The sequence below is a fragment of the Archocentrus centrarchus genome, chromosome 20, assembly GCF_007364275.1.
Source record: "Archocentrus centrarchus isolate MPI-CPG fArcCen1 chromosome 20, fArcCen1, whole genome shotgun sequence".
Lineage (NCBI taxonomy): Eukaryota > Metazoa > Chordata > Actinopteri > Cichliformes > Cichlidae > Archocentrus > Archocentrus centrarchus.
This window is the reverse complement of record NC_044365.1, coordinates 11,628,907-11,645,748: the sequence shown is the minus strand read 5'-3', so window position 1 is coordinate 11,645,748 and position 16,842 is coordinate 11,628,907. Positions and strand designations below refer to the sequence as shown.

Below are 16,842 nucleotides of genomic sequence, written 5' to 3'. Positions count from 1 at the left end.
TCCTTTCACACCCAGTCCACAGTAATACTAAATCATTTAGAACATCTTTATTGTAAGGGCAGCACGGTGGTGTGGCGGTTAGCACTGCTGCCTCACAGTTAGAATAACATCTAGAGGGTCTGGGTTTGATTCCACCTTGGCCCAGGCCTCTCTCTCCCTGTGTCTGCGTGGGTTTCCTCCCACAGTCCAAAGACATGCACTTACTGGGGTTAGGTTAATTGGTCACTCTAAATTGCCCATAGGTGTGAATGTGAGTGTGGATGGTTGTCTGTGTCTCTGTGTTAACGCTGCGACAGGCTGGTGACCTGTACAGGGTGTACCTTGCCTCTCACCCTGTGATAGCTGGGATAGGCTCCAGTCCCCCCTGCGACCCTGACCAGGATAAGTGGAAGAGAATGGATGGATGGATCTTTATTGTAAGTAACATTCAAGAAGCTATTTCAGACTAAGGAAGAAGTGCCACGTGACTTGGTTACTTCAAACCGGGGCTTCTGTAAGTTTTGATGACTAACTGACAGTTTAGGGGTGAACATATAATTTAGGGCAGCATGTAAACACACATCTCAAAGTAAACAAACAGTTTTGATCAGCATTTGCAGTGTGTCTGTTAAGAGGATGGAAAATGTGCTTGTGTGTCTGTAAACTGTTAGCAAGGTAGCTGTTACATTCCCTGATACAAGCTGTATTTCAGTTAGAACCCCTAGTCAAAGCAATATTATTATTTCCCCCGGCAGTAATTTACATATATTTTGTGGGAGCAGAGTTGCATAGAGGCCCCAGCCCAGAATAAAGTGAGCACACATCAGTGATTCAGTTCAATTCAGTTCAATTCAATTCAATTCATTTTATATGGTGCCAAATTACAACAAACAGTCGCCCCAAGGCACTTTATATTGTAAGGTAAAGACCCTACAATAATTACAGAGAAAACCTAACAGTCAAAACAATCCCCTATGAGCAAGCATTTGGCGACAGTGGGAGGGAAAAACTCCCCTTTAACGGGAAGAAACCTCTGGCAGAACCAGGCTCAGGGAGCGGCAGTCATCTGCTGTGACTGGTTGGGGCTGAGAGGAGAGAGACAGGACAATGAGACAGAGATTAAGACAGAAACAGTGTGAAAGAAGGAACTGGAGTCAAGGTGGGCTGAAAAGCGGCTTGCAGGGGTGCAGCAATTGTAGGCAGGCTAAAGCAACTTAAATGTCATGTCTTTTATGATTTGATCTTTGATTCATGTTTGAGAAATGGCCTTATTGTGGAGGTTCATGATAATTACTGGCACACACAATTCTACAAATGAATGCCAAAACACATGAAACATGTAACTAAATGTACCCACATTACCTTCACAGACTCTTTCCCCCGATGCTGCTCAGGCCCGTGTCCTTTGAGAATGTGCCAGACTAATCTACAGTGGGTAATGCTATATTTGTGTGTGTGTCATTATCCACTGAACAAAAACAAACAGAGAAGGGCTGTCGGGGCAGAGGCTGGATGATATTGGTCCAGTTTAATTTGAAAGAAGTCAAACTGAGGGTTTTGTTATGGCTCAGCATCAGGCTCACCATTTGTGCAGGTTCTGATTGCCACCACCCAAAGACAAAATCCTCAAATATTGAAAATTAGCTGTAATTGCTCCCCTGAAAATGACCTCTTTAGAAAGCCACTTTTGTAACTCAGCAAACAGCCTGGGCCTTTAGGTGAGCTATGGTAGACGGAGATCAATTGGTGCCAAAAAAGCTAAGAATACAGTACAAGAATGGTGAGAGGAATGCAGTGGAAGGGTTTGTGTCACTCACATGAGGCTGGACATCCAATAGACACACTTTGTTCTTTGAGAGGACCGAGCATATCGAGTCCAGACTTGTCCTGTAGTATTTCCCTTTGCACTTGCCATACTCAGTGAACCTGAGACATGAAAAGAGGGGAGATGAGAAGATTATAAAGCAAGAAAACACATTTTTTTGATCTTTCTTTTTTTTGTGGATGGATTTGGGACTAATGCAAGACTAACGTCCCGCGGGAGAAACATTAGAATCTTGCTCTAATCTGCTCGTCTGTGTCAGCACACTCCAGAGATTCATCTCAGAAATAATGATATATAAAAACCCTACAAATCCACCGAGACAGGGGGATTACTCTTTCAACCACTGACAGATCTGAAGATAGCATTCTTTAGCAGAACTTAGAAAACCAGACGCTTTGGCCGAGCATGTTTTTATATAATCTCTGTGCTACCCTTTCAATCAGTAACACCTGTTTGTTCCAAAAGTTCACAAAGCCCCTCAATGCCAAAACCTTCCCCCGCCTTAATTCTCGAGCATTTCACCTCAGCGAGCGACTGCATGCAAGCAAACACTTTTCCACCAGATAAACTTCTTGCTTTCACACCAATCAGCCACCAGAGTATTTTTAGCTGGAAACAAGAAATAAAAAAAAAAGAGAGATGAGAGTAACAACGTGGAAAGCATTTGGAGCTAATAGGACGTATGCTTGCAGTCTGCTGTTGACGAATGTCAGACAGAATGAGTCTGTCTGATGCCATGTAAAAAAGAAAGTTTTATGGTAATTGCCCATGTAAGAAAGTTTTACTCAGCTTTTTTTTTTTTCCTCTTTTTTTTTTAAGGGAATCTTAAGTCCTCATATGGTTATGGGAAATTCATTTAACAGATTACAGTAGCCTGCATTGAAAAGCTCACACCTTGCAGGATTCTGTGCTCTTTGTCATCAGAGGGGAAGGTATATAAATTATTGTAAAGTATGCCAGTGGAGGTTTGGCTATATTGAGAGGATGGATGGCTGCCATTTTAAAACAGAACAGGGCTTCCCTTGGGAAAGTTGTTCAAGCTAAACACATGTTGTTGTGGGCCCCAACGCAGAGCACCTCTTATTGCTGTGCATTGTTTCTGCTGCATGCAATGAGGCATAACGCAAACAAGTTCATCTCACTCCTCCTCGACTTAGCTGCCTTGTAATTTCAGCGTGGAGTGTCCCACGCATCCACCCCACATCACAGCTCTGTCACTCACCCTTCCGACTCTCTGAAAAACATTGCATGCCTCGACCTACACCGCAACATGGCCTAAATATACAACCCCCTTTCCCTTCTTCTCTCTGCATGCTCTGACACTCTGTATGCACTCACCACCACAGGCGTCCCTCTGTCATATCTCCTGTACAGTACGTGTGCATTTGCGTGCATAAATGTTTTGCATGTGCACCCTGCTGTATTGCTTTTCTTTTTTTCATCCTCCAGCTCGTGTGAGACCAGCAGAAAGACATCAATCATTCTCATGACTGTTACAACTTGCATTTCAATTTGTTGGCCGCAAATGTCAAGGCGGGCCGTGGTGTGGCTGGATTCAGGGAGAGCGCCTAAGGGAAAGAGGAAGCAGAGACAGGAGACCTTGGGGCCACTGTCTGTAGATCTGTTACCAGCACAGGACCCGGCCCTGTCAACACCAACTCACACTCGGTTACAGAGACACACAGACGACGGCAGGGAGGGTGTGTGTTTGAACAGTGGCAGCAAGCATGGGACCAGTCAGCGTGCAGCACTCATTGCTCCTCTGCCTCTAGTGGTTAAGAGCACACACAGAGCAGGACTGCTGTTTGCATTAGGATGAAAGAACTCAGCTCTCACATATTTCAAACACAAAGTTCTTTAGAAACACTTTGAAAACAAAAACCATATCAAAATTGTAATTAAGATTTGCATAACTACTGTAGGCCATCCAAAGTTTCAAATAATTAGTTAAAAATTTAACCTTTTTGTTTTGGTTTTAGCTCTTTACAATGTCAGCAAGAATACAAATCTCTCCCAAACCTTCTGTTCCAATCAGAAGAAAGCAGGTAGGGTGGCTTCAAAGAAAGAAGAACTAAATGAAGTTCTTCCAGACTGTGGAACTGCACAAAAGTCCAGTAAGGATTATTTTGAACTCGATATTTTGCTCAAGAAAAAAATATGGAGCTCTAAATGAGCATCATACAGTAGGCCCCTTTTAAAGTGGTTTATAAAAAGAAAGAAAGAAACAAAAAATCCAAGCAAACATTACTATATTATTATGTTATTATATTAACCCCCCCCCCCCCCCCCCACACACACACACACACACACACACACACACACTTTTAAAATTTATTAGTAAAATACTTTCCAGTGAAAAATAAGTTATATGGAAAAACTTACATTTATTCTGGAAAGAGGCAGATTTGATCTACTGTAACTGTGGATGTAAACTTTTTTATTTATTATCAGGGATAATTCTCGTTATGTGTTAAAAAATATTAAAAATAACTCACACAATGGATGCACAAACAGACAGCAAATTAAAACTCAGTCTTGGTGCTGCCAGAACAGCTTCGGTGTTCAAATGGGTTGAAATCCCGCGCGGAAGCCGAGAATTGTTTAGCTAAACGGCCTAAACCGTTTCCCATTCATTCTCTATGGTAGTGCTAAACCACTACGGATGTAATATATTTTTGGCCACTATGACCCTTGTGGCGCTGTTGTGCGTTTGCGATGCGGTACTTCTAAAAATTTCCACTTTGAAACTTTAGCCGAGACAGGACAGTTAACCCACCGCTCGCTACAGCAATCAGTGGCCCGTATTCATTTATTAAAGGTAAGAAAGGATGCTCGAAATAAGAGTAAATCTACACAATGAATATGCAGGTCCAGGATCACAAGTGTTCGTTGTGAATTCATTTACTGGTGCAGTCACGTAAACTAGCGTCCTTCCGTCGCTTGGCTACCATGATCAGAGTTCATTAGCTGTGGTGAAATGACGTGCTAAATATGAATGAACATGATGTTTTATTTTTTCATGTGTGTTATTAACAGATTGTACTGTTAAAAAAGCTCGGTGGGTTTCTGACAAAGTTCTGTACATATTTTGCCAACACTAAGAGGCCGCTGTGACACAAAGGTTACTAGTGTAGTGTAATTAAACAGCGTATTAATGGCTCGTAGTGAGATGACACGCTAAATTATGAATGAACCTGCTGCTATTTTTCATTCATGTGTACAGTGATTGTGTTGTAATGGCAAGGAATCAGTGGGCGATATCTGACTAACGTGAGCGATGCTCGCTAATGAATAAACATGATAGGCATATGCTGAAAATCTGCCAGCAATACTTAGGTGCTATGACACTATAGCTACCAGTTTTAGGTTAAGCTTGACTACTGCAACTGACATAAATAATTGTGAATAAACAAATAATCACTCAACCATGAATGATTTTTATTTACAGACAGAATAGTTTGCAATGCCTGGATAAAATACATTTTTATCACAACTATTGTAAGCTAGAGTAAGCTTTCACTAAGTCAGCTGAACCCTGGCCACAGTTTAATAAATTTATTCTCCTGTCAGTGCTCTTTAAAACACTTCTTCTGTCTCCTCACCTTTCTCCTGGAGCTTGCTGTCTAAACCCTACCACAATGTGCAGCATTATTTTTAATTTATTTCTTTTGATAAATTTGTCCTTTTTTTGTGGGGTCAAAGGTCATGTGATTATGACCTGAAAGCTCTGTATTTGTGTCAAAATGATATTTTTAAAATCAAATTATGTTTATTTCTTACTTTTTTTCTATGTCAAGATGCACAAGAAAGTTGTATTGTACCCAGGTAAAACCTGTGTGGTGTTCCGCAAGGGGCCACTCGGATACCTCCTCCAAGACCCGTCAGATGAAGCTCGGCGGATAAAAGACAACACCAAACTTCAGAACAAGTCTGTACCAATGAGGGAGGACCTGGTACATCAGAATGCTCTGACTGTGGTCCGTCACAGAGGAGGGGATGCCTCCGACAGGCGTGAGGTGCAAGGAGAGTACATCCTGCAGTTTGGAAAATATAAAGGAAAATCTTTCCGGTGGCTTCTGGAAAATGATGTTGGGTACACCATGTATCTGATCAAAAGTCTCCAGGAGGAAGAGGCTGCAGGGATCGCCATGGCTGAAAGGCATAGTAAGGATAGCCTGCAGTCATTTGTACAGTATGCCCTCAGTTTTACGGAGATAAAGTCTCTTCAGGATTATGAGGCCAGCAGAGTGAGTGCTGCAGCAGAAGTCTCCTCTGAAGATGATCAGCTTGTTGGCTTTGGCTTACGATCTAAGAGCACATGGAAGGAGATTTGGGATGGCAGAGGTGATGGCTACGCGGCCTTTATCATGGAAAAGAGCTGCATTCAAGGAACACGGATGTATAAGCTGCAGCAGTACTTGCGCAAGAAGCGTCAGTCTGCCTCAGCTAGCACAAGGACCTCCACCAAACCCATTGGTAGATAATTTTATTAATATTTTAATAACATTTTGATGTGAAACTAAGTTAATTATTTATTTAATTCTTGCCTGAATCACAGGAATGGATGATGACAAAGAGTTGGAGGAGGCAATGCTGAGTGTCTCACCTGAAAAACTTGAAGCCAACAGCTGTAAGTAAACCATCATCACCTTGACTAAAGGTCAGAACTGACCGTGGCTATTTTCTGTCTGATATCTCCCCTCTCCTCTGTCTCTGCATAAGTAGTTACTGTGCCAGCAGCAGCAGCAGCAGCAGAAGTACCCACACCCAGAGTGCCTTCAGGAGCAAAGACAGGTTTTTAATGAAAGGTTTCAGAACTGGAGTACAATTGTTTTACACGACGAATTGCCCTCCAAAACTGAACCTTAACTTAAACTGTTATATCATGTTGTTCTTGTGTTTGTGTTCTGGCCGTGTTCCGGCCACATTCCTCCGATAGTTTAGTTGTGTGCTGGCATGATATTAACTGCTGTAAGGACTATGAATTGATACCTGCCTTCATGAATTGATACCAACCACAAGGGGTGAGTATGCACTTTTGTCCTTTATGGGTGTTGTATTAAAAGCGATCAAGTAGCACTAGGCACTAACACCTGAATGAATGGTTGTTCATTGACTCATGTTGCTTCTCCTGCTTCAACAAGTAGAGGTTAGAAGAATAAATTTGTTTAGTTTCTGTTGCAATTAGATATTTTACATTTGTTTAACAATGAGAAACAGGAGAAGTAAGAGTATGAATGTTTGAGTTCCTACTAACACCAACACTCACATACATTGTAAATTATGAAGTGACTAACACGTTTTTCCATTGTAGCTCCCTCTGCGGCACTGTCCATACCCCCTTCCGACACAACTACTGAACTTCAAGCATCATCAGCTGATGGTAACAAACAACTATAGTGTTTTCCATCTGATTAAAGGTTTTGTTTATTGTGTCTAGATAAAAAAGGTTGTTTTTTTTTCCTGTACCTTGTAGGTGCAGCCTCAAAAGATGAGAAGAGCAAGGTTCCTGTGCCTGTACCAAAGGAGCTGTCGTTTCTACTGAAGGAGACCACAGATCAAACACAAGGGCCTGAGTCAAATCCAGGTACGTCTCCATTTTAATTTAGGATTGGTTTTCAATTAAACTTCGGCTTAATGCATAGATCACTGATGCCAGTATAATATTCACAACCACTTTACACTTTGTCATAATGTCATCTTGTGCAAAACCTGCACAACTGAATGACAGAAAGCCTACTTTCCTTTTCAGGGCCCAGCACAAGTGTTGCTTGCACATCTGTGCGCAAAGTTCTCACTTTTGAAGACAGCAATGAAGATGGAGTGGAAAAGGCAGGATACCACTGGGTGGACAGGTCAGAACAGTCATCTTTTTTTTTTGTTCATTGTCATTCAAACTATTAATTGTCTGAACAAATAGAGTTGTTTTTTTCAAGATCAATTTAATAAACAACTAATAATATACACGTTTAAATATATTTGTGTTTCTTGCATTTAGGGATTGCTGTGCACCGTTTAAGATCCCGGACTGCATCCCTGGTGAAAATCTAGACTGGGATGCCTGGAAAACCACTCCTGCTATTATTGCTGCAGCCACATCTGGACCACTGGCAAACTCTTGTGCCTCTCGAACAAATTATAATCCAAACATTGTTGTTAAACTGGACTTGTTCCACTGCCTGAGGCGATTTTCACGAGAATGCACCTCTGAGCATCACCCTCTGAATCTTGTTATTCCTAAAACACTTCACATAATGAATACAGTCCATGCTTTTTGTATAGGAGTTACAGCTTTTATCTTTCTAACCTTTCTGTTCTATTTATGTTATAATAAATATGACTGCGTAGGAGATAATCCAAGTCTGATGTGTTCTATCTTTGGTTTGGTTATTGCTTTCTGGCTCTGTCTACAAAAACAGTTCAATAAGGGGAGATCACATGGAAAATTTTGATGATTTATTGAAATCAGAAGTTACAGAAATAACTTAAGTGATTCTGCAATTAGACTCCAATAATCCATCATAGCAAAAAGAATCCCAGAGGTGGCAGGAGTTAGGACAGGACCCCTCCAGAGTTTAGAAGCTGATAGTGGTGAAGCTGAAGATGGAAGCTTGGATGGGGCCCTGAGTGATCACAATAAGGAGGAGATGGGTTGTAAAAATGAGTCTGAAAGACAGAATGGAAGAAAAGCAATGAGATTTAAAGCATTCAGAATGAGGTTAATTGGCTTAGAGAAGGCAGGCAAGAAAATGATTGAACAACAGTAATTATGTCAGTATTGAGTTTAACAGCACTGGAAAATGCAGGTGATATAAAGAATAGATAAGCAGGCAGATTAGTGATTACAGAACAATAAATCTGTTACAGCTTCAGTCTTTTTATTTAAACTGGGTTATCTAGATGACAAAAATAAACTGATGGGAAAAAAGAGGACTTTAATATCTCTGGTATGTGTATCTCAAAAATGTTATGATACCTTTTATTCTTCATTATGTACTTAGTGAAACTATAGGTACACACTGCAGAAAAATAGCTCTCGGTCTGTAACAGTGTATAAGAAGAAAAAAAGCAATGTTCAAAATGAACATTATCCACATTTCCTATAGAAAAACTGGTGTTTATTCATTGATAATGTAACACAAGCTTTGCCCACAGCAGGACTCGAACCTGCGCTCAGACAATAACGTAAATAATCAAGCGATTTTTTCATTGGACAAAAAAGCTGCGATTTGATTGGCTGTTACTGCGTTACACCTATACGCGATGGGCCCCCGCGTGATAGATGTGAATTGTTGTAGTTCATCTCTGCTTTATAAAGTCTATATGTGTATTTAATTAATCAGTTTTATTCCACGCCATCAGTCTCCTGGTTCTTTTTGGCTCGACTGGTGTCTGCATGAAACAGGATGAAGATAGAGAGAGCAGGAGCGATTACCTCAAACCCAGACTGTCTGACTCACTGCTGGGGCAGAGACCATCTGAACTGAGCCACTTGTTAAAAATGCTGGAATTCTGTAACACAACCTTTTTATCCACTGTGTTGTGTAATAACTGTAAATTACACAACCTGTGGTGCTACAGTACCAAACTCAGACACTTAACTGACATTCAGCAGAGTTTAACTGTCTTATTAAATTTGTCTCTTGTAATGTGGCTGCAGGGCCTGCAGGAACAGAAGCTGATAGCATTAGCTGCCAGCGCTAGCAGCTGTAAGGTAATTGACTTGAGGAGCTCTCATTAACATCAAGTCTCCGCATTTACTGGACCATAAACCACAAAGCTTTGCTGTAAAATGGGTGCAGGGAATGTAAATTGGTCTATTTGTAAGGGTCAAGGGGTGGACTTGACACTTGCAGAGGGGTCAGAGGTTTACACCCGGCAGACACTCTGATCACCTTCAACCAAAGCTGCCAAGCTGTGCTTTGCTCTCCTCTGAGCTGTGCATGTGTCGAGGCTGTACCCTGGTAGTGGATTGGGGCCTTTCCTTTACACGGTCCAGTCTGATCTACAGGACTCATGGAAAACCAGCAGTGTGATTTAATCAGTGTGTCGCTTGTTTAAGAAAGACAGAGATCCAGAAAAGACACCGAAGAAGATCAGTGGCTTTCTGTCAGCAGCTCCAGATGACACAACAGTAGGAAAATCAGCTTTGTCATAAGATAACATTATACTTATGGCACAGTGACAAACAGCCTTTCAGTAGTTACACCAAAACCATCCACTCTGCATTATTTTGGCATCTGTTTTGTGGTGCAGAAAACAATTACAATGCAACAAAAGAATGTGAATCTGATCATTTGCCAGTCACGGAAAATATCTGTAAGCTTGGACTGGAATCAAAATCTTTAACCCCCCCCCTCACAACTCTAACGGCTTATTGCAAGGCTCCTTGTGTTTCTTCGACGGCTGGTTTATATTTTACAGGGACAAGCAGAGAAACAGAGAGAGAGGAAAAAGACAGGGCCACAAGGCGGTGGTCTCCAAAGCTCCGGTTTTCAAATTAACAAAAAGGGGTGACACTTTCAGGCTTAATCCAAAACAACAGCAAGTGTTAAACACATCCACGTGTCCATTGGCAGCAATCAAGCATTTAAAAGGAGCGAGACGAGATACTTTCCGATTCCCTTTCCTCTCAATGAGAGCCAGGACCTGTGCCATACGTTTTCTATATGGCTCTGAATCAGACTGTCTGGGCTCTATTAAACAACAGCATCACAGGTCACATTTGAGAACAATTAACAGGCTGTGTGGAAAAAAAAGGCCACGCCAATGGGATTTTAATACCAGGGACATTTCAAGTGTCAGACTTCGACTGGGACACATCCATTATGCCACACTGCGTGTAACAAACATTGCAATTAATATCAGCGGTCCTCATATTTCCTTAAACTTATGTCACAGTTTCTCTCCAAGCCCCAGATGGTAATTACGCAATTAATAGCGCCTTTGCCCTGCTTAAAGGTATAAATCAAAAAGATTTATTTGTCCCAACTTGCTGGCTTTGGGACATCGCTTTAAAAAAAAAGAAAGTTCTGGCAAAGTGTAGGCATCCAGTCGTTCGCAGAATAGTTGGATGGTGTTCAGAATTATGGAAAGCTGTTGTTGGGTTCTTAAAAGGAAAAAAGGGCGGAGGTAGTAGAGGAAAAAGACAGAAAGAAAGTGAGAAATAAACTGTGAAAGAAAGGATAGCGGGTAGCTCGGTGCCAGTTGCTGAAGCAGTGGAATGACATTTATTCACACAGTTTCCTCCATCATTTGGAGCTTGTCAGGCAGTCTGTGAAAAACTGACAATTACACGGGAGGAGAAACAGCCGGCCGAGCTTCAACAGGAGCAGCCGTGCTGCCTGAGAGCAGCTCTGGGTGTTACTGCCAAACATCTCCCTCTGTATGTATGTGTTTATGTCTCTGACCTGCATTGCTCAAACAGTACAAGCAAACCAAAGTGGAACAAGTAAATGAAACATCTTTCACCTAAAGTGATTATTTTAATTTGTAGCTGAGTGCCCTGGAGTGCTCTGATTGTACTTACATTTCTCTGAAAATGTTTCCAATGTGTTTGTTTCAGTGGAAAGACGTATAGAAAGAGATTGCTTAGGATTAACTGGATTCAGAGAAGAAGCGAATGAGGCAGCTAATCTATATATTATTTGCTTTTTTTTTTTTTTCTGAGCATCTCGAAGTTCATAACAAGAAATACCAAGGATCGCTAGAGCATTCCCAAAACAAAGCTCAAAAGACGAAAAACTCAAAACGCTGAGCAACAAGGCCAGGATCATGACAACAATAAAGTCATAAGGTTTTGTTATAAAAGCTTTTTTCTTCAATATTTAATTTTTGTTCTATAGATTCAAGATCAAGTACAGGAAAGAAGAAAGAAAGACAAGAACTTTAGTTTTGGCACACAAATGCTCAAATGTTCTTAGGGATGAAACAAAGGGAAAAGAGATGGGAGTTGGGGACACCACAGTTCACGGTCAGCACCTGCTACAGCCGGCAGGGCGCCCCTCCACAGTTGTTTGCTGTTGTCCCGCGGGCCATCTGGCTCACGTATAAACCTGTGTAACCTGCTGAGGAAGCCAGACAGTGGCTTCATTCCACTTCAAATCCATTTGCCAATAAACAGCAGATTGAAAACTGTCTACTGTCATGGCCAAGTAAGTCTTCACCAGTACACATACTCATGGGGGCAAAGTGCAGTTTGACTGGTGAGTCATGGACCACAACCGCATCATGGTGATTCTACGTTCGCTAAGAATTAACAGCATTTTTCAGTGTTTTTAAATAGTAATATTCACCACAGTGTGATTTTAATCTCACATTCAATTAAAACACAATAAGAAAAAGCTTATTGATCAAAGATAACTGATTTGCTAAATTAATTAGAGTTTATTTTTAATTAGCTTCTCTATTGTAGTTTGACAGTAAATTAAAACTCCAATGCACATCCAGAGTGAAGGTAATAAAAGCGTGATACTGTACTGTTCCAGATCACCTGGACTTTCCATCACATCCCCGCTGAGGCAATGAGTGGGAGTGGAGGGGGCAGCAGCTTCAACATGGGAGATGACTGAATTCAAGGTCAATCAAACTCAGCACATTTATTTTATTTTTTTTTCATGCTGAAGAACAGAAAATTAAATTAACAGTCTTAAAGAGATTTTATGATGACAAAATTGCAGTTATAAGCTACAAAGATAGCGATTTTTTTTTTTTTTTAATTTTGCCTTTTAAACTTCTGTTTTAAAAAAAGGGGTTAGCTTGGCGAAGCTAATGGATAAACATATTCTCTGGGCTCTTGAACCCCACCACCCCCACCCGTCTCTTTTCTTTTCTACACTCTGTCTCTGAAAATCATTTTCCAGTGTTTTGGTTGTTGTTACTAGGGTACTACAACATCCTAATTTAAGCTGACTGGCATCAGTCTCTTCAACAAACTGGACAAGAAATTAGTTTTTGGAGTTACAAGTGCATGGCTCTGGGTTTTAGTGTTTTACCACAGCTCTGCAGCTTGTGGACAGTCAGAGACAGCACTTGATCTGGGCTTGAGATTCTTTGCATGCCTGACGTTCTGGGCAGATACTACAGTCGCATCAGACCCTATTGGAAATTCATTTCCCCAGGCAAATGTGTTTAGCAGGCTGCTCCACTAAAACGAACGGACAATGAGTTCACTCAGCGATGCGGATAAGGTGGAAAGAGAGGGAGACTGAGAGGGAGGAAAAAAGTGTTGAAAAAGACAAGCTCTCAGGAGAAAGGGTGCTCCTGTTTCCTCTTGTACTGTCTGTGATACATTTCATCCAGTGTGAAGCAGGATGATCCACAACCTGATAAATAGGTGTGGACAACAAGGCTCTTTTATGTATAATCTCCAAACATTGACAGCCTTCACATACAGACAAATTCACACCCCACACTTTCCCTCTCCTTCTGCACCCAGTAACACATGGTTTTGAGCCCTATTGTGTGCCTGCTGTAAGTGATAAAAGCTGGTTCCTCAGTGTGCTCTACTGTGAATTCAAAAGGGCCAAAAAAGAGAGACAGAAACATACCCCAACCTTCTTTAGAAGGACAGTGCGAGGCATTCTGTGGTTACTGTTTCGCATAAACAAGCACATGACCAGGCAGAGACAGCAATCAGTCTTAGCAGGGGAGAAGGAGGTTTTCAGTAAGAGAGCCTCAGGGCTGTGAGCTTGGGTGATTTATTAAAAGGAGGAAGTTGAGTTCATTTTGAATTTGTTCCTGGAGCACAGGAGGAATTCGGCACTGCTGTTTGAACAAGGCTGAGGACCAATGTTGTTGTAGGTGCTGAAGGTGGCAGAGCATGGTAATAGAGGGCCTTTTATGAGCACTATCACACGGGTGCAGACAGTCTGCCCAGCAGGACACACACCTCCATACAAGCTTGTTTGCCATAATCTGGGTGGAGTTGGCACAGGGGACCAACAGAGTCATGCATTCTACCCTTGGTATGACCAATGGCTACACTCATAAAGCTATTTTCACCTTGTACATTGCTCCCTCACTCACCACTTGCAATATCAATGATGCATGGCAGCAGACCTTCTTCAGAATACCTCAGATGGGGATTAAAGCTTTTTCCAGCTGTACCACTGCCTGCTAAGGGAACCCAACAAGCTCATCAGGTCTTTTACAAGCTGAAGCAGTGCCCTGTGGTCCTGTTCCACAGTCTGAACTTAAACACGCCACCTCTTTGTGCATTGTTTTGCAATAACAATGCCCCAAACATTATAAATCTGAACTCTACAATAAAAAAGCATAACTCTCTTTAATTTTCTGGGCTAAGCTGCAGTGTTTACATTGTGTTTATGTGTTTTCTCTCCTTCTGTCTCACTCTATCGTTGCAGATTGCTGTGCCGGTAAAAGTGTCAGACTAAATTACCACACTCATTAGAGCAGCTGCCTTTGAGCTTAACTCAGTTTAGTTCAATTCAATTTTATTTATATAGCACCAAATCACAACAGGAGTTACCGCAATGAACTTTATATTGTAAGGTAAAGACCCTACAATAATAATAGAAAACCTCAACAATCAAATGGCCCCCTGTGAGCAGCACTTGATGACAGTGGGAATGAAAAACTCCCTTTTAACAGGAAGAAACCTCCAGCAGAACCAGGCTCAGGGAGCGGCAGTCATCATTAACTAATGATTAAATACTGCGTGGTGTATAAGTTATAAGAGGTGAGTAAAGAAGAAACACTCAGTGCATCATGGGAAGCAAAGGACAGAGACAGAGACCTCCAGTCCTAACTATAAGATAGCTCAAGTTTTAAGCATAACCTTAAATGTAGAGAGGGTGTCTTTCTAGTGCCTGTCAGCACACTCACTACAGCATTTTGGATTAAGTGAAGGCTTTTCAGGGAGCTTTTAGGACAACCTGATAATAATGAAGTATAATAGTCCACCCTAGAACTAATAAACACATGAACTAGTTTTTCAGCATCACACTGAGATAAGAGGTTTCTAATTTTAGAGATATTGCGCAAATGCAAGAAAGCAGTCCCACATATTTTTTTTAATATGTGCTCTTAAGGACATATCTTGGTCAAAACAGATTCCAAAATTTTCACACTGTTACTGGAGGTCAAAGTCATGCCATCCAGAATAAATATGTGGTTAGACACCATCTTTCTAAGATTTGTGGAGCTGAGTACAATAACTTCAGTTTTTTCTGAATTTAGAAGCAGGAAATTAGAGGTCATCCAAGTCTTTATGTCTTTAAGACATTCCTGCAGTTTAACTAACTGATTTGTGTCATCTGGCTTCATGGATAGATAAATGGTATCATGGGTGTCATTTGCATAACACTGACAATGTATGTTATAACTTCTAATAATTCTGACTAAGGGAAGCATGTATAACGTACAATAAATAGAATTTGTCCTAACACAGAACCCTGTGGAACTCCATAATTAACCTTAGTGTCTGAAGAAGACTCCCCATTTACATAAACAAATTGGAGTCTATTAGATAAATATGATTCAAACCACTGCAGTGCAGTACCCTTAATACCTAGTGCATACTCCAATCTCTGTAATAAAATGTTATGGTCAACAGTATTGAATGCTGCACTGAGGTCCAACAGGACAAGCACAGAGATGAATCCACTGCCAGGGGCCATAAGAAAATCATTAGTAACCTTCACTAATGCTGTTTCTGTACTGTGATGAATTCTGAAACCTGACTGAAACTCTAAAATAAATTCCTCTGCAGATGAAATTTTATGTGTTCATGAAGTCATTACTAGTTAAGGCTAAAGGTATATTCAGCTCAACAGAAGTCTGACTCTTTGGCAGCCTGGCTACAGAGCTGAAAAGAAACCTGAGGTTGTTCTTATTTTCTTCAATCAGTAAGTGAAGAGCTCTGTCCTAGTAAGATGCCCTATCTTTACAGTGGGCTTTTTTTTATAGAGCAACAAACTCTTTTTTTCCAGGCCAAATGAAGATCTTCTAAATTAGCAAGACATCATTTACAGGCCAAATGGGGAGCACGTCTCTGAAGTTTGTGCAGAAAGACAGAGGACAGGCCCAATGAGGCCCAGCTCTGGGCCCCAGGGCCTCGACCCTGCCTCAGAGCTCCCAGCCTGCCTTACTGAATGGTGAGCGATATTACAACACTGGCTTTACTACTTCTACATTTAAGGGATGACTTTGGTGCAATTTACAAACCACACATCATTTACAATACAGATATATAACAGGGGAAAGTCTTAATATAGAGTTCCAATTTTACATATTTGGATACCCCATAAACACCAGTGCATTTGACATATGTTGAAGCTAAAACCCCAAACTAAAAACTTTCAATTCATCAAAATCTTACTGTAAGTTCAGTGTGTCAAGTTACAGGGAAACGTGGAAATCAACACAACATTTTGTCAGGTTAAATAATCAGATTTCTTTCAAAACCATCAGTGGTTTGGTTAAACTATCCATGCAGTATTTAAAAATATATTTTCATTGGCTGTCTCATTTGAAATGTACAAAAGCTCAGATAAGCATCTTGATTTGTCTTTGAGACAAATCTTAGACTCAAGTAGCAGAGGTGGCCAGCAGGTCATTCATTAGTAGGCACTGTGTACCTTTGCATTCACAGTAATGAAGAAATGCCTTCAGGCATTCCTGACAAGCTTTAAGAGAAGAGGGATGTTTGATATAAAAATAATATGGGGAGAAGGTGCTGTGTTGGAGAGCGGAAAAAGTGCAGAGCTGAAGCCAAGTCAGGCGTCGAGGGCTGTGTACTGTCTGCAATTCCTACAATAATGCAGACTGTACTTTTACAGAAGTATTACACTGACCTTTTCTTAACCCCTTTTCCCTTAAAAACACTGGTTCGCTTCAATTCTCCCACATGTTAAAGGCTGTAAATGAGCTGCAATAAGAAAAATACTTCTAATTTAAACATGAGAAAAGTCTTTTTTTTTTAGCAAAGTATACAGAACAGATCACGCAATGTTTTTATCTGCTCTGAGTTTACACCATGTCAGTGTATTACAAGCTCGCTAGCTCATAGAGTTTGA

General features: G+C 41.0%; 1 protein-coding gene and 1 pseudogene across 1 annotated transcript; one reads left to right on the top strand and one right to left on the bottom strand.

The window, feature by feature from the left end:
- LOC115799911 (MAGUK p55 subfamily member 7-like) overlaps positions 1 to 16,842 on the bottom strand; it is a 114,654-nt pseudogene that overhangs the window by 14,664 nt on the left and 83,148 nt on the right.
- LOC115799912 (uncharacterized) lies at positions 4,416 to 8,256 on the top strand. The gene is made up of 8 exons (XM_030757203.1): positions 4,416 to 4,622; positions 5,602 to 6,280; positions 6,363 to 6,434; positions 6,530 to 6,598; positions 7,119 to 7,187; positions 7,281 to 7,391; positions 7,557 to 7,659; positions 7,803 to 8,256. The coding sequence occupies exons 2-8, from the start codon at positions 5,602 to 5,604 to the stop codon at positions 8,254 to 8,256; spliced, it is 1,557 nt and encodes a 518-aa protein (XP_030613063.1). The 5' UTR covers positions 4,416 to 4,622.

Coding starts and splice junctions, on each gene's coding strand:
- LOC115799912 (XM_030757203.1), top strand. CDS start 5,602: ATGCACAAGAAAGTTGTATTGTACCCAGGTAAAACCTGTGTGGTGTTC. Junction 7,188..7,280: donor TCAAGCATCATCAGCTGATG/GTAACAAACAAC, acceptor TGTACCTTGTAG/GTGCAGCCTCAAAAGATGAG. Junction 7,392..7,556: donor AGGGCCTGAGTCAAATCCAG/GTACGTCTCCAT, acceptor TTTCCTTTTCAG/GGCCCAGCACAAGTGTTGCT.